Source organism: Lontra canadensis, unplaced genomic scaffold (assembly GCF_010015895.1).
Source record: "Lontra canadensis isolate GAN:19392208 unplaced genomic scaffold, GSC_riverotter_1.0 scaffold46, whole genome shotgun sequence".
NCBI classification, from domain to species: Eukaryota; Metazoa; Chordata; class Mammalia; order Carnivora; family Mustelidae; genus Lontra; species Lontra canadensis.
This window is the reverse complement of record NW_022631040.1, coordinates 2,918,300-2,944,655: the sequence shown is the minus strand read 5'-3', so window position 1 is coordinate 2,944,655 and position 26,356 is coordinate 2,918,300. Positions and strand designations below refer to the sequence as shown.

General features: G+C 33.9%; 1 protein-coding gene across 2 annotated transcripts in view; it reads left to right on the top strand.

Moving 5' to 3' along the window:
• The window catches only part of CDC73 (cell division cycle 73), a 112,485-nt gene extending 90,063 nt beyond the window's left edge, over positions 1–22,422 (top strand). The window contains exons 14-17 of one of the 2 annotated variants that reach the window (XM_032872890.1): positions 10,679–10,840; positions 14,208–14,308; positions 20,049–20,190; positions 21,105–22,422. In XM_032872890.1, coding sequence (XP_032728781.1) covers positions 10,679–10,840; positions 14,208–14,308; positions 20,049–20,190; positions 21,105–21,141 — 442 coding nt within the window. In that variant the 3' untranslated portion in view covers positions 21,142–22,422. Of the gene's footprint in view, positions 1–6; positions 89–10,678; positions 10,841–14,207; positions 14,309–20,048; positions 20,191–21,104 lie in introns of those variants that run through there. The other variant, XM_032872891.1, reaches the window with a different exon arrangement.
• Positions 22,423–26,356: the final 3,934 nt, after the last annotated feature.

Below are 26,356 nucleotides of genomic sequence, written 5' to 3'. Positions count from 1 at the left end.
TCGCAGAGTGATCGCCACAGAAGTCCAGTTAACATCCATCACCATACATAGTTGCAAAATGTTTTTCTTGTGATGACAACTTTAAAATTCCATTCTCCTAACTACTTTCAAATATGCAATGCAGTATTATTAACTGTAATCAATGTGTTGTACTTTACATCCCTAGGATGTATTTATTTGGTAACTAGAAATGTGTACCATTTTCATTTGTAACTGGAATTTTGTACCTGAAATTTTTAGTCTTTCTCTTCCTTCCTCATTTCCTGTTTAAAATGAATATAATCACAGTTAAACTCAAACTGCTCTAATAAACACACATCATGGTGTGTACATAATCTCTCCCCTACTCAACCAGCTTCAGACTTTAAGTATTTTCTAGAAGTATTTATTTTTTAGTTAGTATGAATAGGTGTGCCACTTTTAGAGATCATGATGAGTTTTTTAAAATCTTTATACTTATATTGGCTGTCATATACAGAAGAAAAATGGCAGTGTTAAAATTGTTTTAAATAACTTTCAATTATATGTACATTTGCAGGGCTCAAAACGAGCCATGGTTAAGTGATTTTCAGAATGCTGTCAAGTTTATGAACATTATTACTAGCATGGCAAATAATAAGTGGTTTTGCTAGTAATTTCTGGATGTCTACTTTTGCTCATGACAAGGATATCCACCATGCTTGCCTCTCATTTTAAATTTCATATGCTAGATTCTCATGACAATTATTTATGCTATTGGTGTTGTGTTGTTTGCATCTGTGAATTGTGGGTGGACCTTGTTCTAAGTCATTACAATTTTATATAGTATACATTATCTTGAATTAACAGTCTTTCATTTAAAACTGAAAAATGTGTGTGGGCAAGGCACTGTGTGCGTGTATGTCTGCATGGGGGCAGTGGCGGCGGCACAGGTGTTTTCAGCCACCTTGCTCAGCTAAGCTATGCTTGTCTCCTTTTTAACAAGTTCATTTTCTCTTTGCCTATGTGATACTAGACTTAATAAGTTAAATACAATCATTTTATTATTATTTTTTTAACGACTTTTTTTTTTGTCCGAGAGAGTGACTGAGAGAACACAAGCAGGGGAAACGGCAGGCAGAGGGAGTAGCCAGGTGTCCCACTGAGCAAGGAGCCCAGTGTGGGTCTTGATCCCAGGACCCTTAGATCATGACCCAAACCAAAGGCAGATGTTTAACCAGCTGAGCCACCCAGGCATCCCAAAATACAGTCATTTTAATAAAATACTTTCAAGGGGAAAATTTGTTTTCCCTCTTCCCACATACAGGCCCATGAGTCAATACAAGAGAATAATTTCTAAACATTTATTGCAGAATTCATATAGTTCAAATATAGTAAAATGTATTTGAAGAAACAGCAGTCACCCTATCCTGTAGTGTTGTCTCAATTTTTTTCAGTCATGCTGATTATTAAAATGGGTAAATTGTTTACAGACTCACTTAAACACTGCTGGATATTTAGCATTTTAAAGATAGTTCATTCTGCTTTTCATCAGGTAGGTGAAAGAAAATGGAGAACCCAACATTATATATTCTACATAATGTTTTAGAAGATAAGAGTGGTGTGTGTTATGGTCATTAGTTGGAGAGAAAGGTCTTAAAGGTATTCTGTTACAACCTTTTCCTAGTATTTGGTACTCTGTTATGGTGTTTCTTATTAAATAGGAATCGTCAGATTGTCCAGTTACCTTATGTAATTAGTGATTAAGTGTTGGCATTTGTTATATATTTAGAGTTTTGCTCACTAAGTTTTAATTATTTGAAGAAATTCTGGATTGAAGACATCCCTTACTTACAGAATGATTTTATAAATTCGCTTTTGTTGGGTGCCACAGGGAATATGACAAGTCCAAAGTTGATTTATTTTTATTTTTATTTTTTATTTTTTTGAAGATTTTATCTATTTGAGAGAGAGCATGAGTGGGGGTAGGGGGAGAGGGCAAAAAGCAGGGATCCCAAAGCGGGGCTGGATCCCAGGACCCCAGGATCATGACCTGAATTGAAGGCAGACTCTTAACCTACTGAACCACCAAGGCACCCCTTAAAGTTGATTTTTATGTTAAATTCTCAATTCGAGGATTTCTAGTCCACCAGCATAGCATAAATTCAAATTCAGAGTAGACCAGAGTGACATTGGGGTAGGCTCTTGGCTGACAAATTATTGAGGACTCCATTTTCCTCCCCTACTCTATAGCCAGATCAAGATGGATACACTTCCTTAAAACTTATTTGGAATTTTTTACCCCTAGTTTATCCTTTTGTTGATTGTTTACCTCATGTAAGGTTCCATTTCTAGTTCTTTGTGTCCATCCTTTGTGTGGGTGGTAAAAACCAAGTCTCAAGAAAGTGTTCCTGTCTTCCGTTTTCATCCACTGCAGTACCAGTGATTTCTGGCCCATGACTATTTTCTTTCCAGCTCAGCTATACATTTCAGGTATTTGTTATAATTTATCTGACATTTCTTGGAAGTGTTTTTATAATTATTGGAACTGGAATTTTATAAGGTGTATTTAATCTGTCTATACTGACTTTGTTCATTTAACACTACAGAGCAGTAACTTAAAATCAAAGTGTTATGTAGATAAATATACTGCAAGCTCAACCTTATTGGAGCTCACATGATTGTGTTAGGAGTCATTTGTTGTAACTGATGAGAAATAAAATATGTTCCAGCAGTTAGTATAAAACCCAATTTTAATGCCTTATTATTGAGAGTACAGTGAAAAGTATAATTTTCTTTGACACTAACGTATAAACAAATCACATCTTGAAGAAAAGTTCAGAATCAAATTAGACTCAGCAATAATATACCACCCATTAAAAACTTCATCTAGTTCCTCTCACAAATAATGTGGTGTTAGTGAGACCGTATATAACCATAGTGATTTTTTTTTAATAATCTAAGGAAATACTTGAAATTTACTATTTTCTAGATTTTGAGACCCAAAAAGGGTTGTCAGAATACACTCTTACCTTAAATGAAAATGCCGAGAGTTAAGCGTAGACTACTCTGGTTGGTGTTTGCAGAGCAGGAAATACAACCAGGTCTCCCAAGGACCAGTTTAGTTATTTTAACCTTTGATAATGGAGGTTCTTAACAAACATTCAGATTAAGAAATCAGGTTTTAGGGGCACCTGGGTGGCTCATTCAGTTAAGCACCTCTTTTTTTTTTTTTTTTTTTTTTTGGTAAGTGTTTTTGTTTTTTTTAAGATTTTATTTATTCATTTGACTCAGAGAGAGAGAGAGTACAAGCAGGGAGAGTGGCAGGGAAAAGCAGGCTCCCGCAGAGCAGGAATCCTGATGTGGGGCTTGATCCCAGGACTCTGGGATCATGACCTGAGCCAAAGGCAGATGCTTAAACCAACTGAGTTACTCAGGCGCCCTAAGCACCTGACTGCTGATTTCCACTCAGGTCTTGAGATGGAGGTGGAGCCCAGCATCAGGCTCTGTGCTCTATGGGAGTCCTCTTGAGGACCACCCTCCTCTACATGCGTGCTTGCACTCTCTCTTTCTCTAAAATAAATACATTTTAGAAAAAGAAATTGGGTTTTATTCTGGAACAGAATACTCTTCTGCAATATTCAGGGCCTTATATTCACGTTAAGTACAATAACAATATTTTGTAGTTTGGTCTAACATTGAAAATTCTTGTTAAATATTTTTGGTGGTAACTAGGAAAATATTTTTAGGCAATAAAATAATTAGTGTCCAGGAAAAGAATGTGAATGCTCTGCCTTCTTTCTCAGTAAAATAACAATGACAATTCTTGAAGAAAACAAAAGCAACCTGACCTCCAAAAAGAAAATCATACTGCTTCTACAATAACTTATGACTAATTAAAAATGAGATACAAAATAAGTTACAAAACTTGATTTCAGGTTTTAACAAATGCAGAATTGAATTTAAGTACCTTATGACTTAAATAGCTATAAAAACATGTAGGTAATGTGGCACAAATATATCTATACAGTATTTTTTCTTTAGTACTTGAATGAAATTTTTGCTGAACTTTTTTTTTCCATTAACAGTAGGGAAAGAAGGACTTCTTACGTTTTATACTTTAGACTTTTTTCATTTAGTGTTTTTACAGTGTTTTGAATTACATGAATTACTTCCTCAAGTCACCTACAGTTGGGTGAATAAGAAATACAATCATTTTGGCCCTCCTTGAAATTTGATAATGTAGCTGAAACTGTGTCAAACCCATGCAAAAATGGATTTCATTAACTGCTTTAAAAAGGTTTTTTGGTTTTTGTTTGAGCATTCTTGTGTCTTCTTTCCACCTTCTAATGAATACACAAGTGCATTTTTTTCATTGTTTATATTCTGTGAAGTATGATATGCATCTGTATTTTTGTTTTTGTTTTTGTTTTGTGATGCTTTGTGTGTTTTACAATCTGGCACCCAGTTGGAATTCACAGTTCCAACTAAGTTGTGACTCATTAGAGAAAAGGGCTTGTTACTTTGTTGTTATTTGGACCTCCATCTTTGAAAACAGTGTTTTATTAAATAAATGTCTAAGAAACAGAAAAGGAGGGAGAAACACATTGGTAATTTGGAAAATGGCAGACTTACATACTTGAAATTTAGGTTTTGTTTTTTGTGTGTGTTTGTGCATTTCATTTAGTGTATGTCTCATTTCACATTCCTTCTTTGATAGTTTTATCTGTATCTGGGATTTGATTTTAGTTCCTATGAAGTGTCATTATACTTGGCATTGTATTTTTTGCACTTAATTGTATTTGGATCAGGTAATTTTTAAAGCCCTTTGTAATTCTTTGATTTTTATGATTTGTAAATTCAGTATTTCCAACTCTCACAATTTTTAGTAATTGACAGCTATTGACAGCTATTTATATATATTTTTTATAAATATACCTTAATGGTTATAGAAAATTCACAGTAAGTTTTTGGAATGTTAAACAACAGATTTTGCCTTTAGTTTTTCATTCTCCAGAAACTTACGGTGCTCATCTGAAGGTATTACAAATTTAAATCTTTAATATTATTTATAATGGAAGATAGTAAACAATGCAAAGAAATCAGAAGGAAAATTTTAGTGGTTTTCTCCTTAGACTCACAACAGAGAAACCAAACAATTAAATAGACTACATTCTTAGGATAGACTGAGCCTAATTTTTCTTCTAAGTATAAAACACTCCCTTCATTGTTTAACACCTCATTGCAACTGACATCTCCCCTACAGTTTGAGTCAGCTGGAGGTTTTGCTATGTAATTAATGCATAATTGAAACCTCCTCCACACAATTATAGTACTGGCTGTACCCCATAGCTCATTTTGGCATAGATTTTATTTGGTCTCATTTAAAATTAAGGATTTTTCAATTTTTTAGCCCTTCAATAAGTAAATGAAACAAAACAAGACCCACCTTAACTTTAAATATCCCTAAGTAACAAAGTTAAGGTTATATTATGAAAGTATTAAAAAGTACATTTTACGTAAAATTATAAATGTGATCTTGAGAGGAGTTTTAGTAGGACTATAAGTTTATTTAAATAAAGTGATTGGATGACATGATTCTAGCCATGATGATAGCATCCCAGGACAGAGGTCCAAAGAAGAGAGATTACACATAGAGAGTGCTTCAAAAATATCTAGAGGGTTCCCCTCACATTAGTCAGATACTGTTGAGCACATTCATATGAGAAAACTACTTGAGGCCTTAGGAAGAAGCAGGCAGAACAATTACTGGAGTTTACTCAGGACCATGAACAATTTATGTTCCCAACAGCCACAGGTAATGCAGAAGGATTCAACCACTTTGGAAAACAAATAAAGGAATTTCCTTTTTTTTTCCCCCCATTACATTGAGGATACTGTTGCGCTACATTCTAGCTTCCTGTGTTGGTTCCATAAGTCACCTACTAGTGTGATAACCAATCCTATGAAGGAAATCTGCTTTACCTGGTTATTTTATTTTATTTTATTTTTTTAAGATTTTATTTATTTATTTGACAGACAGAGGTCACAGGTAGGCAGAGAGAGAGGAAGAAGCAGGCTCCCTGCTGAGCAGAGAGCCCGATGCGGGGCTCGATTCTAGGGTCCTGGGATCATGACCTGAGCCGCCGAAGGCAGAGGCTTTAACCCACTGAGCCACCCAGGCGCCCCTACCTGGTTATTTTAAAGACCATTTTAAATTTGTTCATCTGTTCTACCTAGATGTAGATCTCTTATATACCCCCCTTGAGGACTCATTATAATTAAGTGTATAGATCTGTGGGACACCTGGGTGGCTCAGTCGGTTAAGTGTCTGCCTTCAGGTCAGGTCAGGTCATGATCCCAGGGTCCTGGGATTGAGCCTTGCACTGGGTTCCCTGCTCAGCGGAGAGCCTGTTTCTCCCTCTGTCTGCCCCTCTTCTTGTGCTCTCTCTCTCTGTCAAAAAAATAAAAATAAAATCTTTAAAAAAAAAAAAGGTATATGGATTTGTGGGGTTTTTTTCTCAGTTCTGAGTCCTGGCCCTTTACGTGTCTATTCACACCTACTCCAATCCCCCTTCTCTTCTCTTTCTGGGACTTTTTCAATTTTAGTGGTTCTGTTTAGTACTTTTTCAAATCTTTGATCTTTTTATTTAATTATTTATTTTTTAAGATTTTATTTATTTATTTGACAGAGATCGCAGAGAGAGAGAGAGAGAGAGAGAAAGGAGGAGGAGACAGACTCCCCACTGAGCAGAGAGCCTGACGCAGGGCTCGATCCCAGGCCTCTGGGATCATGACCTGAGCTGAAGGCAGAGGCTTTAACCCACTGAGCCACCCAGGCGCCCCTCTTTGGTCTTTTTTAAAGTATTTTTTTCCTCTTGTACATATTTGTAGTCGTGTTTTATAAGCTTTGATCTTTGATAATGGCATTATTAGAAGTCCTTAGTTACTTTTTCTTTTGACAGTTGTTTCTTTCATGATACCTCTCATTGCCTTGTGTGTTTAGTTTTTTTAGTACATTTAATGTTTTTCATTGTCTTCATTTACTGTTCACTGTCCTTAGAATTTTTTCTGTGCAAGTTCTTTGAGTTCCAAAATGAAGGTGGGCAGGGGTGGGGGAAGGGGTAATCCAGAAAAGATTTTATATTTGTGTATGCTAAGTACCTGGGAGCATTGCCAGTTTTACATCACTTTAAATTAAATTCTCAGTTTGAGGTTTTTAAACATCCAGACATTGTTGCTTTTTCTTTTCTCTACTTTTCAAATTCCAACTTCTTTTATTAGGAAAAAGGAAAACTATATTTTTAACCTGGGAAATAATTCATAAATTTGCTGTTTTTAAAATAACATAAAGTCTGTAATTTATTTAGCTATATCACTTATTTGGATTTTATTCTTTGATAGTACTAATATAATTATTTCAGTGGAACTATACTTATTTAAATAGTAATAACTTTAGTTATATCATCACCCACACTCCTTTACTCATGGAATGTAGAGTGGAATAAATAATTGCAAATATTGGATAAGTAAATGGACATAATAATATTTCTGCAAATCACATACATTCATCCATCATACCCATTGTGCAATTCCGGTTATATTTGTTAGAACATTTTTAGTTGTAAATGATAAATACCAACTCAGAGTAGCTTTATCAAAAAATACTTTATTGACTCAATGTGACTGAACAGTCCTGGCTTCTGACACAGCTAGACTTAGTGTTGAAATGGTATAATCAGGAGTTGGTTTCCATCTCTCTGATTCTCCCCTTTCATAGTCAAAGAGAACTATCAAAAACTCCAGGTTAGTGATCACAGTAGAAGGATAGTGCCAGTTTCCCAATAACTCTAGCAAAAATTCCAGGTTTGAAGTCTCATTGGCCTGGCTTGGATAATGTGTTTATTTCTCAATCAGTCATTGTGGTCAGGGTGCTTAATTCTTGCCTCAAATTCAAGTGAGGGCCAATTTACAGTTCTGAGATTTGATTTTCCTTGCAGTTGCCAGGATGTTGATAACGGCTAGAGGTGGGGGTACAGAAAAAAGATTGGGTACTGGGTTTATTTCAAGCTTTATGGTAAATTTAATCCCTGAGAGTCCAGACTTTTTGAAAGAAGGAAAATTCTGTTAGATTCCCTCCCTTGAGCAGAATTTGGGCTTTATTTCTTAAATCTAGGATCCTAGTGAAATATAGTTTAAAAAAAACAAACAAAGGAAAAGAAAAAAGTTTGAGTTTAGTTCACTTGCTAGTGCCTTCCATGGATAGAGAAGTCTACATTGTTTTTTGGGGTTATTTTTTGGAGGGGGTCGTTTTTTTGTTTTTTGTTCTTGTTTTTTGCTTTTGGTTGTTGTTTTGGTTGGTTGGTGGTGGTGGTTGTTGTTTTCCTCCATTTTATTTTATTTCTTTTCAGTGTTCCAGCCTTCATTGTTTATGTACCACACCCAGTGCTCCATGCAATATGTGCCAGGCTCACCTAACCCCCTTACCCCACTCCCCTCTAAAACCCTCAGTTTGTTTCTCAGAGTCCACAGTCTCTCATGGTTTGTCTCCTGCTCAGATTTCCCCCAAATCACTTTCCCTCTCCATCTGCCAGTGTCCTCCACAGTTACTCCTTATGCTCCACAAGTAAGTGAAACCATCTGATGATTGACTCTGCTTGGAGAAGTCTACATTGTTATTCTAACTTTAACCTTAGGAGAGTAGGATAGAAGATCTCTCCTTATGTTACCACATGAAATCAAGGCTGAAAAACATTTTGGAAAACAGCTGCATTTTACTACAGTGAAGGCTTCCATTCTAAAGACCTAGATATATTCAGAAATTAAAATACTAGAACATTTAAAAATTATAAGATGATAGTTAAAGAACCATGTTAATGACTCAGAACTTTGTTGAAACTTCTATCAACAAATATGTGAACATGCAAATGCTATGTAACTCATTTCTTAATGCATTAGAAGTTGAATAGATGTTTATTAGACTTTTTAAATTTGGATATTATAGATCACTCTTTTGTATGTTTATTATGATTCATTAAAGATTATAAGTAATTTTGCATAAGTAATTTTATATTTTTACATTTAAAATTTCAAAAGCTGCAAGAGTGAGATGCAATATTATATTTAAGAATATAAACATTTTAATCCCATCTAGAAATAGACTGAGATAAAGCATCTTTCTCTTGGCAGTGAGACCACTTTGTTTTGGAATGTAAGCTTCAAGAGGACAGTGACCGTGTGTTTTGTACAACTGTGTATATTGTGTAACTAGCACAATATATTACTGTTAAGTTGATACATTTTTGTTGTAGTTATATATGAAAACTGTTTCCAACAGTGCATGTCAATTTTAAAGTGTTTAATTATTCAGTGCTACTATTATATTTGGCATTTTCTAAGTGGGCTTGATTAATAAATAACCAAAATCCATAGGGAGTAAAATGATTATCTGGAGGAGGTTTTTAAATGATAAGGAAATCTTAACTTTTCTATCAGATTCTGATATGGATATGAAAACAGCTCAAAAATGAAGTTCCAGGGCGCCTGGGTGGCTCAGTGGGTTAAGCCTCTGCCTTCAGCTCAGGTCATGGTTGGTGTCAGGGTCCTGGGATCGAGGCCCACATCCAGCTCTCTGCTTGGCGAGGAGCCTGCTTCCTCCTCTCTCTCTGCCTGCCTCTCTGCCTACTTGGTGATCTTTCTCTCTCTGTCAAATAAATAAATAAAATTGTTTAAAAAAAAAATGAAGTTCCATTTATCACAATCACATCTATTAAAAACTTCCATGAGTATAAGACTAGTATTACTAATGATGAATTTAGCATGTGATATTGAAAGTTTTCAAAGGACTCTACCAAGTGCAAGCTCTTGTGCATCCCCTCCACCCCCATTTATTTGCCTTAAACTTTAGAAGGGGAATGAGTCTCAGTGTAACGATTGCATTGCCCCTATTTAATTGGCAGTGCCAGACCATAGCTAATAAAATAGGCCAACAGAGTGTATATCTGGAGTATGCATGTTTTTTAAAAGAAGACCGTTTGGAAATGCTTTGTGAACACCAACAATCTAGAGCTGGCAACAGCCCTGCACATTGCTAAATTGTTTTTGAGAATATCTACTGTTAATACAGTAGAGAATTGAATCCCATGGTAGAGTTGGTAATTTACAAAATTACTAGCAGTGTTTATACTAAGACAGTTGGCATACACTTATTTAATTCCTCCTTGAAAATTTGCAAAGCAACCCTGAAATTAGATAGCATTTTCTAATTTTGCTAAGTCATAATCCATGAAAAGGGGTGTTTTGTGAGGCTCTTGGGCTAAGTCACCTATCTGTAAAGAGGCCATATCATCACTTCAAGTGACGTTTTGATTTATAATAAAATTTCTTTCTACTAGCATTTGAAAAATCAAGGATTAGTATGGTCTTTTATGTAACGTTGGAAGATGCTAAGTTCTAGATGAATGAATATAAATTGTGTGTGTCTGTGTGTGAGAGACACAGATACAGACATATACATCAATTTATGGCCTATGTGAGCTGAGTACTCTCGTGGAAAGGAAAGATTATACTCTCCATACATTGTGATCTATACATGCAGAGCAGGTTCATTAAAAAAAAAAAAAAAAAAAAAAGGTTTGGTTTAAAATTTTCAATATAATGTATTTTCCTTTTTGCATCACATTGAAACATTTGACCTTTTCTCATCTCTGTTTTTTCAAAGATTTGTTCCATCAGATGAAAAGAAGAAACAAGGCTGCCAACGAGAAAATGAAACTTTAATACAGAGAAGAAAAGATCAGATGCAACCAGGGGGCACTGCAGTTAGTGTCACAGTTCCTTACAGAGTAGTAGACCAGCCCCTTAAACTTATGCCTCAAGATTGGTAAGATGATCTATACTTTTATTGTAGTCCTTAATCTTTTTTGTATAATTAAAAAGTATCAAATTTTGTCATGAGTTCTAAATAGAAACTATCCCTAAAAACCGTGTTAATGTCTAAGTTGGTCATTAATAATGTTCACATTTTAGTAATACCTAAGTAAAAATGTATTTTGGATAGCTAAACTTTATTTTTTACTTAAAAGAAACACTAACTTCAGGGGTCCTGGGTGGCTCAGTTGGTTAAGCATCTGACTTCAGCTTGGGTTATGATCTCAGGGTCCTGGGATTGGGTCCTTGTCAGGCTCCCCACTCAGTGAGAAGTCTGCTTGTCCCTTTGCTTATTCCCTACCACTCGTGTGCCCTCACTAACTTCTGGAAAATTTAGTAAAAATTCTTTTTACTGTTTATTTTTTCTGAGTCAATCTTTCGAGCAAAATTTCCAAATAGACTAATGTTGTTTCAAGAGCTATAGTTTCAGATTTTTGATTTGGAGAATTCACATTTTTGGGTAAGAAATGATAAATGAAAGAATTGTTACTTTTATTGTAGGGAATAATTTAATGAAAAGAATAACATGATTACTCTGGTTTAGCTCTTTGATTGCGTTAAATTGTCCTTTAAAGAATATTAAACTACTTATAACAGAGTGCCTATAAACTCAGATATGTGAATTATCTTAAATTATTTTATTAATCTAAGCTGGAATAAAAATACAGAGTTTGAGAGTGCATCTCTGTGACATAGAGAATACAACACATTGATGAATTATCTGGTTTACCTTTGAAGTACTCATTAGTCTTCACACGTTAGGAAGTCAGGGCATTCAGAGTATAAATATGTTAAAAATTTAAAAATTTATGTTAAAAATTTAGCCACCTGGGTGGCTCAGTTGGTTAAGCAACTGCCTTCGGCTCAGGTCATGATCCTGGAGTCCCTGGATGGAGTCCCGCATCAGGCTCCCAGCTCCACGGGGAGTCTGCTTCTTCCTCTGACCTTCTCCCCTCTCATGCTCTCTCTCTCTCTCTCTCTCTCTCTCTCTCTCTCTCAAATAAATAAAATCTTTAAAAAATTTTATTATGTGAAGTAAGATGAGAATTTCAGATACCAACTTTAAAAATTGTAGGAAGAAGAAAAGCTACATCATTTGTATTGTATGTTTGCGGTTATTTGCAGAAAAAATACGGTGTGTACAGGTGCTGTCACCGTGCTACAAAACATTGCTCTTATTTATGAGCTAGGTCCCTAATCATTAATTTCATAACTTAGGAATAATATTTTCCTTAACTTCCTTCTTTCTTTCTCTGTTAATTGTCTTTTTAAGAACTCACTGAGAGTAGTATTTCTATTATCCTGCTTACGTCTTAACCCTGTGAATCCCAGCAGGATCTAGGTGATGTCTCTCCAGCAAATTTCCTTTAGTACGGCAGGTGCCTTGGGGTTTCAGCTATTGTATGGCACAAGCTATGTCATGAAATTAAGAGGCCATTTAATAGTGTGCTCTATTACCAAAGATAGTTTTTGCACTATGGACCATATGTCCTAAGCAAGGAGGAAATTTTTTAAGATTTAATGTTAGCCTTAGAGATTTTGCGTAGGTTAAGAATTTTAAGCTGTGGTTTTTCATAGTAACTTGAATGGTTGCTATAGGTCTTTTACTTGAATAGATCACCCTGGTTTAATGCTTTGTTGGTTCTCTCTTCTAATGCACTGGTTATCAGAGTATCGTCTGCTAACCTCTGGGCATTCCTAAGACCATTTCAGGGAATTGTGAGGTTAAAACTATTTCCATTATGGTACTGAGATGGCTGTTCTCATGATTTCTCAGTCCTCACACAGGAACAGTATAGCATAACCAGTGCACAAGAGTAATCATTCCGTCTTTCTCCTCCTCACTCCTCTTCTTCCCTCCATTTCTCTTCTGACTAATGGACTGTCTATATACTTCTATTTCCTCATCTGTAAAATGGGGGTAATAATAGTACTCACCTCATTGGATCGTTTGGAAGATTCAGTGTATTAACATATGTACTGTGTAAGGTGCTTAGAACAGCACTGGCACATAGTGAATGCTCATAGTACATCTTAATTAATGTTAACTATTATTGTTTATATTATAGTTTTATTCTCACTTTAGCTCTAGGCTTAAACTGTCTATGGTTTTTATACATTTAATTTTTCAATTTAAATATTTTCTGAGCTAATGAAATATGAGGGCCTAGAGAAGGATTTGTTCTCTTTAGGAAAACAGTTGAATGGTTGAGAAGATAAGTTACTTTAAAAAATGCTAATAGGGAGGGGTGCCTGGGTGGCTCAGTGGATTAAAGCCTCTGCCTTCAGCTCAGGTCATGATCTTAGGGTCCTGGGATCGAGCCCCGCATGGGGCTCTCTGCTCAGCGGGGAGCCTGCTTCCCATCCTCTCTCTCTCTACCTGCCTCTCTGCCTACTTGTGATCTCTGTCAAATAAATAAAATCTTAAAAAAAAAAAATGCTAATAGTGGTGCCTGAGTGGCTCAGTCTCTTGGTCTCTGCTCAGGTCTTGATATCAGAGTTGTGAGTTTAAGTACCATGTTGGGCTCCACACTGGGCATGGGGCCTACTTAAAAAAAAAGAAAAGAAAATGCCAATAGAATTTAGGTGAGTGAAATGTAAACAATTGGAAAAATTAAAGTCTGATGGTTTTTATACTCAAGATTACTTTCCAAATAATCAGAACTCAAAAATAAGGCCTTGGGGGCTTTATAAAATGGTTGGTGAGTTACTATAATTTATAATGTTTTTAAATTAAAGTATTTAAAACATATTTGAATTTTAGATGATTTTTTTTTTAATTTATTTATTTGACAGACAATGAGAGAAGGAAAGAGCACAAGCAGGGGAAGCAGGCTCCCTGCTCAGCAGGGAGCCCGATGTGGGACTAGATCCCAGGATCCTACATGACCTGAGCCAAAGGCAGAGGCTTAACCCACTGAGCCTCCCAGGTGCCCCTAGATGATTTCTTTTTAAAACCAATTTTTTCAGTTAATATATCAACTCTTGTTTCCCATTGCATTGTTGAAAAGTGGACCTTTATTCTAGTAGAACAGCAGGTCAAAAGGTTAAAGAGATTACTTATAAGGATTGTGTATGTAATTATGTTTGAAAGACTTAGGTGCAAAAACAGATGCATGGGAAGTGTAGCAATCATTAGTGTACTCTAATGATAGTGTTATAACAAAGAGTTATCTAATTTGCTTCACAGATTTGTTGACGGTAGATTATATCACATGAGTAATTGAATCCTTTCCTTAAGGATTTATAGTAATCAGAGTTCATGTTTGAGGTATTGTCTCAACCCTGGAGCTCTAACCCTGCCCCTTTTGTATTTATAGGGATCGGGTTGTAGCAGTTTTTGTGCAGGGTCCTGCATGGCAGTTCAAAGGTTGGCCATGGCTCTTGCCTGATGGATCACCAGTTGACATATTTGCTAAAAGTAAGATTCTCTTTATTTTTACTGCTTATCCAATATAGAAGTGGTCTTGCTTTTATATAAGAGAAAGCCATCTATGGCTATGCATATATGATGTGTATATCAAATGATTCCATTAACATATGCTAATTTTTAAACACCAGTGAAATATATTTTTGTGTGTACTTATATTTAAAAGTGAATTATCTCCCATTCCCTATATTAGGTTACTTAAAAAGCATTAATAGTTTTTACATCCACACATTTTTATTAAAATTGATGACCAGTTTTAAATGGGTTGACTTTTGCTGAACATGTGTAGCTAGAACTTAAAGTACCATATGACTTTTACCAGCTATTTCCATTGTCTGGAATGATTGTAGCATGTTTGGCTTTTTCTTTTCATTCAAGTCTAAGTTCAAGTATTTTCTCCTGAGAATCCTTCTCTGGCCAACCTGGAAACAACCATTACTTCCTTCCAGTTACTCTTCAAGCTCTTCTATTTTCATGATAGTACTTACTGTTGTTTGATATTATTTATATCTTTATTGTAAGTCTTCCCTGGCTGTAAGGCCAAGTTCCTTGGTGGAAGGAGCCTTTTCTGCCTTGTTTACCCTTGAATTGTTATCACAGAAGAGTGCCTGGCACAGGGGAAGCATTCAGTAGATATCTGTTAAATGAATGTTTCATGTGGCTTGTATCTATTGGTATATTGGTATAGTTAGATACACTAAACATAGATTAATTTAGTCTGGTTTTTACAGTAGAGATACTCCAATTATTATTTAATTCGAGTACCCAGTTAAGTTAGTACCATAGTAAAATTGTTTTTTAAAAAGCTTTCTTACAAAACAAGTATGTTTATTAGAAATGACTTCAGTTATTATGAATATAGATTGTACTACTGTAAAATCCAGCCTTTTTTTTTTTTTTTTTTTTTTTTTAAAGCAACTTCAGCTTGCTTAGTGGTTACCACCATTCTTCCAAGATGGAAACTCCCCAAGCTTGGAAGTTTTAATCATTTATTCTCCTCTACTTTAATTCATTTTAGAATGTGATTCTAATATAACTAATATTGTGATAGATTTTTGTGTTATTCCTGAAAGTTGAATAACGCGCAGTGTTGATAAATAGAAAGATAGAGAAAATGGGAATTTTAATAAAAGTAAAATGTCCATGAACACGAATGTCTTACCTAGTTGTTTGCCTTTTTGAATAGTGTTGTAACAAGAAAAAAAAATTATACTCTCTTCAAGATGTAAATGCTGCCTAAATTTCATTCAGAATGTAATGATATTGTAATTGTTTTGTCCAGATTGGTGGTCTTAACAAAATTTAGATGAGACTTTTTTATACAGTTACAAATTATGATTTTCTTCCATAAATTATTCTTTGTTTTCAGTTTTCCTTCCTTAATGAATACTTTGTATCAGCATTTAAAATGAAAGTACTCTTGCCCCTTCCATCTTAAAACCCTTTCTCTTGACCTCAACTCTAGCTCCTCTTTTTCCTTTTATGAAACTTCTGAATTGTCTATACTAATTTTTTATTCAGTTCTTAGTTTGCTGTTTGGCTCTCTTGCTCTTTACTAAACTATTCTCACCAAACTTACCAGGGACCCAAATATTAGATACTTTTGACCTCTTTATCCGAATTTGATTCTCTTCACTCATTTCTTCTTTTTTAAAATGTTCTTTTCCAAGGATTTGTTACTCTTTCTCAGATTCTCCAGCTACTTGTCCTCTGGCTTTCAGCTACCTGTTTATGTCTTGTTTCTCTTCTCCTTTATTATAGATAACTCTCTCAAGGAGGTCTGATAGCTTTCAATTACCATTTATAACCCTCCCCTTATTCTAAGTTAAGTCTCTAGCCTTATATTCTGGGTCTGTATATCTCACTAATTACTCTGTGAGGTCCTGTTGGTACATCACACTCAACCTGTTCCAAAGGAATTGTCTTGTACTCTTCCTCATTCCCAGACTGTTTCTTTTTCTCAATTAGTTTTCTTTTGTAACTTACCTTAGCCAGAAATTTAGGAATATATTGTCTCTTAGCTCTTAGTTGGTCTCCTTGCTTTTTAAAACTATGCCTTTTCTAGGTTTACACCCTTTCCCCCATAACACACGTAGAAAATAGTAGCATCTCTATAGCCGGGGGGAAACGGAAGGTATTTAGGAGCACCTGTATGGGCCCTGGTAAAAAAAAACAAACTTCTGTTTTCTTCACAATGCACAATAGAATACAAAATTTTAGAAAAGATATTAAGTATTGATTTGTATAAAAATGCTAGTATCCATTGAGATTTTTTTCATGAGTAATCTATTGATGTAATCTATAAGTAATGTATAATTATGTTGTCCCTCTGTTATCTGACATGCCATCATTGTGCTACTAAATATTATTCAGGAGCATTGTCTATTTTCTTTACTTCCTTGTTTCTGTAAAATAATGTCAACGAGATTCATGCAGTTTGCCAAAAATGAACAATTCTGAATTGTGTGAAGCATTTTGCTTTATTATTCATTGTGCCACCAGATAGATGACTGGCTTCCTTATAAAAGAACTTCATTTGTTCTATTTTTTGCTGAGTATTAAAAACTAAAAGTCTTTCTCTGAATAAGAAAGATATTTTATAGTGATGTCATAGTATAAGTTTGCTTGCCACCATTCCTTCATACTAATAAAATACCTTGTATGATTAGAGAAACCTTATGCTTTCTCATTTGTGATTTAAACTTTTTGGACTTTCATGTTTCACCTTACATTTTAAAAGTTGTCTATTCTAGTGGAAAAATACATACTATATAAACTAAATCTATTAAAATTAGGGAGTGGGGGATAGTAGGCCTTTATAACTTTAGATAAATCATTTTTAAAAAATATAACTAATATATTTTTAAGAATGATGGGCATCTGGGTGGTTCAGTCAGTTAACTGTCTGCCTTTGGCTCAGGTCATTTACCTGGAGTTCTGGAACTGAGCCGTGCGTCGAGCTCCTTCCTGAGTGGGGAGTCTATACTTGTTCCTCTCCCTCTGCCTCCTCCCTGACTTGTGCACTTGTATTCTCTCTCTCAGCTAAATAAATAAAATCTTCAAAAAAAGAATGATTTAGGGGCTCATTTGGTTGGTTGAGCTTCTAACTCTTGATTTCGGCCCAGTTCATCTCAGGGTCGTGAGATTGAGACCTGTATCAGGCTCCTCACTCACCTGGGAGTCTGCTTGAGATTTTCTCTCTTCTTCTGCCCCGCTACCTCCCATCTCTAAATAAATAGATAGATAGATGAATATTTTTTAAAAGAATGATTTAAAGTATATCCTATTGTGAAAATTAAAGTGAAACATGAGGTAAGGAAAATAAGAGGTATTGAAATGTTGACTTTATTTAATTTAAAAATTTTAAAAATTAAGATTTTTTATACTTGTAAATATTTTTATATATTTATTATATATACAATTATATAATAAATATATATATACTTGTAAATATAGCTTCAGAAAACCCATTTTTTCTGGTTTTCTGAAGCTATAATATATAGCCCTTTTAATGATTCAGTTTAAATTCATTACATTGAATTACATTACATTACATTACATTACATTACATTACATTGAATTAAATTCAAAATGAATAATGTGTCTGATGAGGGGATCTTTAATTATATAAAAGCATAATAATTCAGAAGTAATGTTTATATGTTTCTTTTTGTGTGCACAAATGATTCATTTTGGATTTCCATCAAGAATTATACTTTGGGGGCACCTGAGTGGCTCAGTTGGTTAAGCATCTATCTGCCTTCAGCTCAGGTCATGATTCCAGGGTCCTGGGATCAAGCCCTGCATTGACCTCTCTGCTTAGCAGGGAGTCTGCTTCTCCTTCTCCCTCTGCCTGATGCTCTGCCTACTTGTGATCTCTCTCACTCTCTGTCAAATAAATAAATAAAATCTTTTTTTTTTTAATAAAATCTTAAAACAAACAAAAATAATTTGATTCATTGTTAGCATCAAAAGCTAGTAGGCCAACAAGCAGTGTGGAACAAATAATCCATAAAGTAGCTATCAAAAAAATTGTAACAAAGTCTATCATTTGTATCTTTAGAGACTCTAATATTAGATGTTGATGATAGTAACAATTATATCTTACATGTTAGATAAAAGGTAAATTGAAAGGAAAGCTAAACATCTTACATGTGTATGTGTAAAACAAAGACTTCACTGCTGGGGTGCCTGGGTGGCTCAGTGGGTTAAGCCGCTGCCTTCAGCTCGGGTCATGATCTCAGGGTCCTGGGATTGAGCCCCGCATCGGGCTCTCTGCTCAGCAGGGAGCCTGCTTCTCTCTCTCTCTGTCTCTGCCTGCCTCTTTGTCTACTTGTAATCTCTGTCAAATAAATAAATAAAATCTTTCAAAAAAAAAAAAACAAACCAAAAAAAAAAAAAACTTCACTTCTGGTAAACTGATTGCACAGTAACCTAGCCGGGATGGTTCAACTGGATGATCAGGGAGAGAGAAAGATTGAAAGTAATACTTACTTAATGGTCCATTTGTTAACCCTTCTGCAATATACACTACTTGGGAGGTTTTGTCCTAGAGTCTTTTATTTGCCCAACACCCAGAATTAACTATTAAAAATGAAAACCAGATAATTTCACCTTCTAACTGTAAACTTTCTAGTGGCTTACTATCATATATGGAATAAATTCATATTTTTAACCATAGCCAAATTCTACTTATAGGACATTGCCTGCAAAAGAAGTTATACTTGTTTATAGAGTATGCCAAGCTTGCTTTCATTTTAGAATCTCTTTACCAGCTGTTCTGTAAGCCTGAAATCCTCTTATGGGCCTTTGCTAGACTCACTCTTTATATCCTTTAATTATCTACTTCTAGGTAACGTTCTCACAAGGCTTTCCAAATTTTTCTTTTTCCCTTTTCATCATTTCTTATCAAGTTCCATTAGTTCTTACTCCTTAATTATTTCTTGAATCTTTTTCTTGCCAGACATATATCTTCTCCCAAGTTGAGCAAATGTCTTCTCTAGGTTACTAAATTATATCAGTAGTTGCTGCTAAACACTTGGAAGTGATTTCTCTCTATCTCTTAGATAAAAGTCCATGCTCCTTAATATGACCTACATGGCCAAAATTGTTCTGAATCTGTGGTCTTACCTTTTACTCATTTTTTACATTACTTTGTATGATGGAGTTCCGTTAATTTTCTTTAGTTCCTAGCTGAAACCATTTTCTCCTTGAGCATGTTCTTGGCTACCTTGGTCACTTTTGTTATGTGTTTGCCTAATCTAACTCAACCTGTAGATCTTAGATTAGAGATCATTACCTGTGTAAGCCTTCTCTGAATTCCATGGTCTGGGCAAGGTACTCTTTTATGTTTCTGTGATATACTACATTTTTATCATACTGTATTTGAATAGGTGCTTCTTCTTCTTAACTTTCATCAAACCATATGCATTTTATCCTGCCATATTCCTCATTTCAGTCCCAGTGGCTGGCATGTATAAACCCTCAATAGATAGTTGTTGAATTGAATGTTTTTGAGGATGTCACAGTACTTTATTAGCATCTATTTCAAAGATCACTTTGGTTATAATGTAGCTTCATTTGGTTGAAGAAAGTTTGATTTTTTTTTTAAGTTTTTTGTTTTGTTTAGTTTTTTGGTTAATGTCTGTATTGGCTATTTTTATTCTTTTGTAAAATATTTTTATAATTTTGATTGCAGTTTGAATAAAAAATATTATTTCCCCCCATATAGTTAAAGCCTTCCATCTCAAATATGATGAAGTTCGTCTAGATCCAAACGTTCAGAAATGGGATGTAACAGTATTAGAACTCAGCTATCACAAACGTCATTTGGATAGACCAGTTTTCTTACGGTTCTGGGAAACATTGGATAGGTAATTCTGATCCTAAAATGCACTTACTTCTGCTTTATTTTAGTAATTTTCCTTTCTCCTCAGTTAGATTTTAAGTTCATTAAAGTATGTGAACATATTCTTCAATTCCCCTTTTCGAACATTGTCTGATTTGATGCTGATCTCCAGTAGATAATTAACAAATATCTTTGTTATATTGATTTTAGAAACAGATGGAGAAAGGGTATATACCTAGATAGAAAGAACAGTAGACCCTGAGTCAGAAGACCAAGATTTTAGTTCTGATTTTGTGATCTGGCTCTAATGAACTGTGACCTTTCTGAACCTTGTTTTCTGTCTCTCCAAGGGGCTTAGATTAAGTGATCCCTATAGTTTTGTTTTTGTTTTTGTTTTGCATCAAAAGGTCACTGACTGGATTTGTTATGGGTAGCTTGTGAAAGGAATTCAGTTTTGAATTCATTTTAATTACTGTTATACATAGGATTCTTAAAACCCTTTTAACAATCGGAAAATTTAAGAATAGCATATGATCACAATACCGTTGAATTTATTCTCATTGAGGTGCTCTTTAAAATCTTCCTCTTTCTTGGTATAAGTCTCTTGCGGAATATTAAGGGTTTTCCAAAGTCAGAGATTGACTGAGGTAACCCAGTGATTATAATTGATAATATATTAAAGAGAAACACTTGTTATTCTAGCCAGAAGCTCTGAGATTATAGAATTTAGTAAGAAGAATGTTTCTTCTGGCTTCAAAAGTTGTTATTCTGTATTTCCAAAGTGTAGTATCAGGTTTCCAGTCTTTTAGAAAACAAAAAACATCCTGTTCACTTTTGAATTTTAAGTTTAAAAAAATGTTAACTTATTTTTACATGTAATATTCTAAAAATTCTACCATTCTTGTAATCATTATAACCTATTATAATATTATTTTTCAGGTACATGGTAAAGCATAAATCCCACTTGAGATTCTGAATTTTACTTGGTTTCTCTTTTTCTGGAGATCTGGATTAAGAAGCCTGGATATACCTTGACCTAAAGACTGAGACTCAAGCTTTATGAATTTATCAAGAATTTACGAATGAAGAAGGTCACAGATCGATCTTTTTATAAGACCTTATTTGATGCTTTATGCTTCAAGGGGATGATGCTTGTCATCCATATAAGCAAACTTTTTGGCTTACAACTATTTTTTTAATATTAGCCTTCTAGACTGTAATGGAAATTGTATATTTTGATAGAAGTTTTTTCTCCATTGGTTAAATTAGCATTACTTAAAATTTGTTTCTTTAGAAAATAAATACAGGTTATAAAATGTGTGTATATTTAGAGGTTATAAGGCTCTCTAGGCCATCTTGCTTCTGATTTTTCATTGCTCTATAATTCCTTTTACTGAAAATACTGTGTTATGAATGGTATTAAATTTTAGTCTCTGAAACTTCGAAAACTAGCAAAGGGATGTGACTTGAATGAATCAGAATGTCAACTGTATGGATACTATACCTATACTGATTCTTTATTTAAAAAAGAATAATGAAAAATCAAGAACAGTCTTCAGCTGGTTGAACTGTTCAGCCTTTTCAAGACTTCTTCACTTGTAAAATGAATACGTTTAATGAATGTACATTCTTCTCACGGACTTTGGTGATTTTAAAACTTAGAATGATATATTTCTATCTGTGCTATCTTTCCACTTGAAAAATCTCAAAACACAGATTAAAAACCTGATAGGCTATAGTACTTTTTATTTTGGAAGACAGAGTATGTTTGGGGGAAGGAAATGTATTAGTTCTACTGCAATGTAACTTTAACCTTCTTATCTTTTCTCCTAAGTTCACCTTTGATTCTTACGTTATATGTATGACATAGGATTTTGAGTCTTCTATTTCTAGGCATGTTGATCTTGGAGTTCTTATCTTCCATTATCCCTAAATATTGATAAACTCCCCCAGACACCAAAGAACACATTTGCTTAATTGTCTGAACAGAAACAAGATAAAAACACTGGTATTTTTATGTGTGTGTTCAATATCGTATAAAATATAAAACCTATATTTTAACTTAGTAAAATATTTTACTACTTCTCTACTTTAGAGTATTGTATCCAAGATACAAATGAATGAGCATTTTCCTTGAGTCTTGATTTCACCATTTATTACCTAAAATCGACTTGGAACCTCTACTCCCTTAAAGAGTTTTTGCCATGAGAATCCTTGCTGATCATTCATCTAGTGTCATTTTTTTCCTCCATTCCCTCCCCCCAGTGATCTCTCGTGTGTGTGTGTGTGTGTGTGTGTGTGTGTGTGTGTGTGTGTATATGACAAAATATATATATATATATTTTTGGTAAACATCTAGCTCCTTCTTATGTTATGCTGACATTACCTAGCCTCATTTTGAAATTTAATGCTATCATATAAATGAGAAGCACTTATTATTTATTTTTAAAGTAGTCACCAAAGTCCATACCAATAGTAAATAGAAAAAGTATTTATTCATGTGGAATAAATGGTTCTTAAGAAAAGCAGTCAACATTTTAAATTATTAGATTGTAGAATATTTATAAGGTTTGAACAGATTCTACCCCCTTCCTTCCTTTCTTTGCATCCTCTCTTGAAAACAAAAGAGAACTCAAATTTGTTCACTTTAGAATTTCTCAGCATATAAACTGTTTTCAAAATAAATTATGTATTGTATAAACTTTCTCCATGATGAAATCGTCGAGGACTAGAATCTGTGATATTTTAATGTAAGATTACTTAAGACTACTACAAGTGGACAAGAACTACCTTTCTATAAAGATTTTTAGTATTTATACTTATGTCATATATGAAATTTACTTGATACAGAGTGTGGTTAAAATTGGGAACATCTACTTTGAACAGGGTTTATTTTTCTATCTTGAATTTGCCTTACGTATATTCAAAGGCTTCTGGAAATACTACAAAGGAACATTAGGGAAAGTACAAATATGCTACGCTATTATGTATTTTAAAATCAGTCCCTTAGTATGTGCTTATTTTCTTTTTCTTTTTTTCAGTAGTTCAGTCCCTTATTTAGGTCCATGTAATTGATTTAATAGCCATTAATTCCAAAAACAATTTTCTTTTCAGCCAGTCATTATCTCCTGATTCCTGAGTCCTACAGCAGCACCTATAACTGTGCCTTGCACATAGTAGGCATTCAGTAAATAATTTATATGCATGAATTAATGATCTTTTCCGTGTGACTGATTTATTACAAAAAGTACTTTGGCTAGATGTTGGAATTTGAAAGTATGGAATTACAGGGAATGAAGAGATACACACAGATATTTTCATGGAAATGAGGTATGCATTAGTAAACCTGACTTATCCATAAGTTACTGTTAACTGGAGACACCCTTGTCTTGTCCCCCTGGTAAAAGAAAAATTTCATTTCTTTATTCATAGGATCCTCTTCTGAGTCAGATAACATTAAGAAGCTTCTAGGTTTCAGCCAGTAACTCTCAACCCTGACAACACATTAGAATCATTTGGGGGACTATTTAAATACACTATTGCCTGCTTCCTGATTCTGATTTAATTTGGGCTGAGACCTGATCATCAGTATTTTTAAGAAGTTCTCAAGGTAATTTCATGTTCAGAAAGGATTGAGAATCACTGATTTAATTTGTTACTGAAAACAATACCAGTATTAAAATGTGTTTCCTCCTCACCTCTCCTCTCTTTTTTTTTTCTTTCCTGCTTTTTTTTTCTTTTGATGACCAACCTTTACACTAGACCATCCCCCTTATTGGGTATTGGCCTATAGTTCCACATGACAAATTCAAGTCTTATTTATTTAATATAGGAGTATTTTGCTGTTTAATATTTAAACAATGTTTAATATATTTCATTATAAACTAGTATTACAGTTTATGATTTGTTTCCCATGTGTCCATATCTTTTACTAACTTTTATTTTAATATCAGCATGACAATAATCCATACAGAAATAACTAGTTCATAATGAGGAAAATTTCATAATTAATTTTTAAGGTAGAAGACAGTAAAGTATTAATTTCTTATCTGCCATGCAGAATTAGAGTTTGCTTATGAAAGGAAAGAGGCATACTTTTTATTTGGTCTGCACAGAAAAGTAAAAGTAAAATTATTCATTTAAATAAAATTCATTATCAAACATTGAAGGAAATATTTTTCCTAAATAAAAATTTTTGTGACTCCTAACAAAGTTAAAGCGATATACATTCTTTTTTGGAGGGTGGGGAGGGGGTATTTAGTTGGCATATTTCTTACTGTATAAAAATTCCATTTTATTGATAATAACAATAGAAATGATGATATGATATACATATGTGGCCAAAATAAAGTGCCACTTTGTCAGATAATGATTATCTGAGTCTTAGTTGTTGAACTAATTAGTTTATGAAGCTTTTGAGACCAACAGTGCATTTTATAAATATTAGAAAAGCTAATCAAAATTAAAACGTGAAAAATAAATTTAATTACATGAGCCTTAATATTACTTGACTGAATTTTTATTCACTTGGATTTGATATGCAATTGGTTACCCTACCCAAAGTAAATTAACTTTATAAAAGGGCAAATGACTGAATTTGACTTAAATTAGAATTGGATTAGGAATTTGAACTGCCGTGTCCTATATATTCTGGCTTGTCCATTGCCACATTTGGCTGTATAGTGGTGCCATCATGGTTTCTATATTAATATGTTGGAATAATTAGGGAAAAATTGAAAATGTATAATAGGTGTATAAAGAATTATATTTAGTAAATGCATAATAGGCAATAATACATTCAGGTCATTGATCTGTTTGGGCTTATATGTATTATTTTAGGTAGTGTTTATTATAGTATCTTGGGAGTTATAAGTGTATACCATTTAAATGAGTAAAGGTAATGAAATTTTATTGCCAAAATTCAAAAAGTGGGGTGATAGTATGTCACATTTAAGTGAATGATGTACTGAGAATTTTGTTTGCTACTGAATTCCCTTTCTATCCAGTTTAAGTTTACTAAAATTTACTTAACCTCCAAGTGTGATTATAGTGGTTTATATATAATGTAGTTCATTTACATGGTGTAGGCATTATAAATGATTGTTTACCCACCAATTTGTATTATTTCTCAAGCAAAGTGTTTCTTGAATGGAGCTTAAATTTGGGCCATGTGACCTGATAAAATGTTCTAGTCATTCTTACGCCATTTCAGTGAATTTTTAAATTTCAAGTTTAATTGTAAATAAAACAGTTTGTAAGACTTTACTTCAGCAGTCTTGGGGACATTCCCACTCCCAGTTCTACTTGGCTTTTTGTCCCTCCAACCAAAAAATCACATCCAACCAAGAACACAGAAACTGTATTTTGGGGTAGGATATGGATGATGACCATCTTTCCATAAAAGGATTATGAGATTATGAGGCGTAGTATTTCTCTGTTTTGAAAATAAATGCAGTGTGAGTTTTCACTTTGAAAACTAATGAGTTAAGTACATTTATAGTTTTCTGTTAATGAGTTAAATAATGTAGAGAATCATAGTTCTTCCTAAAAGTAACAAGTCACATGCTCTGTTGAACTTGGTTTGCTTATAGTCCAGTTTACTATGTCCTTTATTGTTTTAATAGAATTAAGAATGTATCTGGTAAATTACATCATTTTTACAGTTTGAGTACCCTGATTTTAACATTTTATAGTTTGAAAACAAACTGTACTCCACATATAATCAGATCATTAACAGCATCATCATATTGGTTGTGCCAGTGATAACGTGTGACTCTTTTGCAACAAAATTTCTTTAATGAAGAGTTTAATGGACCCTATTCAAACTTAATTTCCATTCATTTTGTAAGTGCCCACTTAATATGTGTTTTATCTTGCTCTTCTATTCATTTCATCATCTGCTCTTAGGCAAATGAGCAGTCACATAACTAAAATAGATACAGCATGAGTTGTAAATGCTGTTGGACTTTTTTTAAGGCTCAAAGGTGCTAGTATATATATATAACAGCACATTGCCAAATAAGCTTGTTTCTCCTCATTTTCTAAAACACTTCCCATTTTTATTTAATCATGTAATCATCAGGTATTTATGGTAGCTTGGAAGACTTCCTCTTAATTTTCTTGAGTGACCATAAAAAAACATAAAAGCAGCTCTAGAGAAGCCTGTGTTGAGTCTGTCATAATTATTTGTA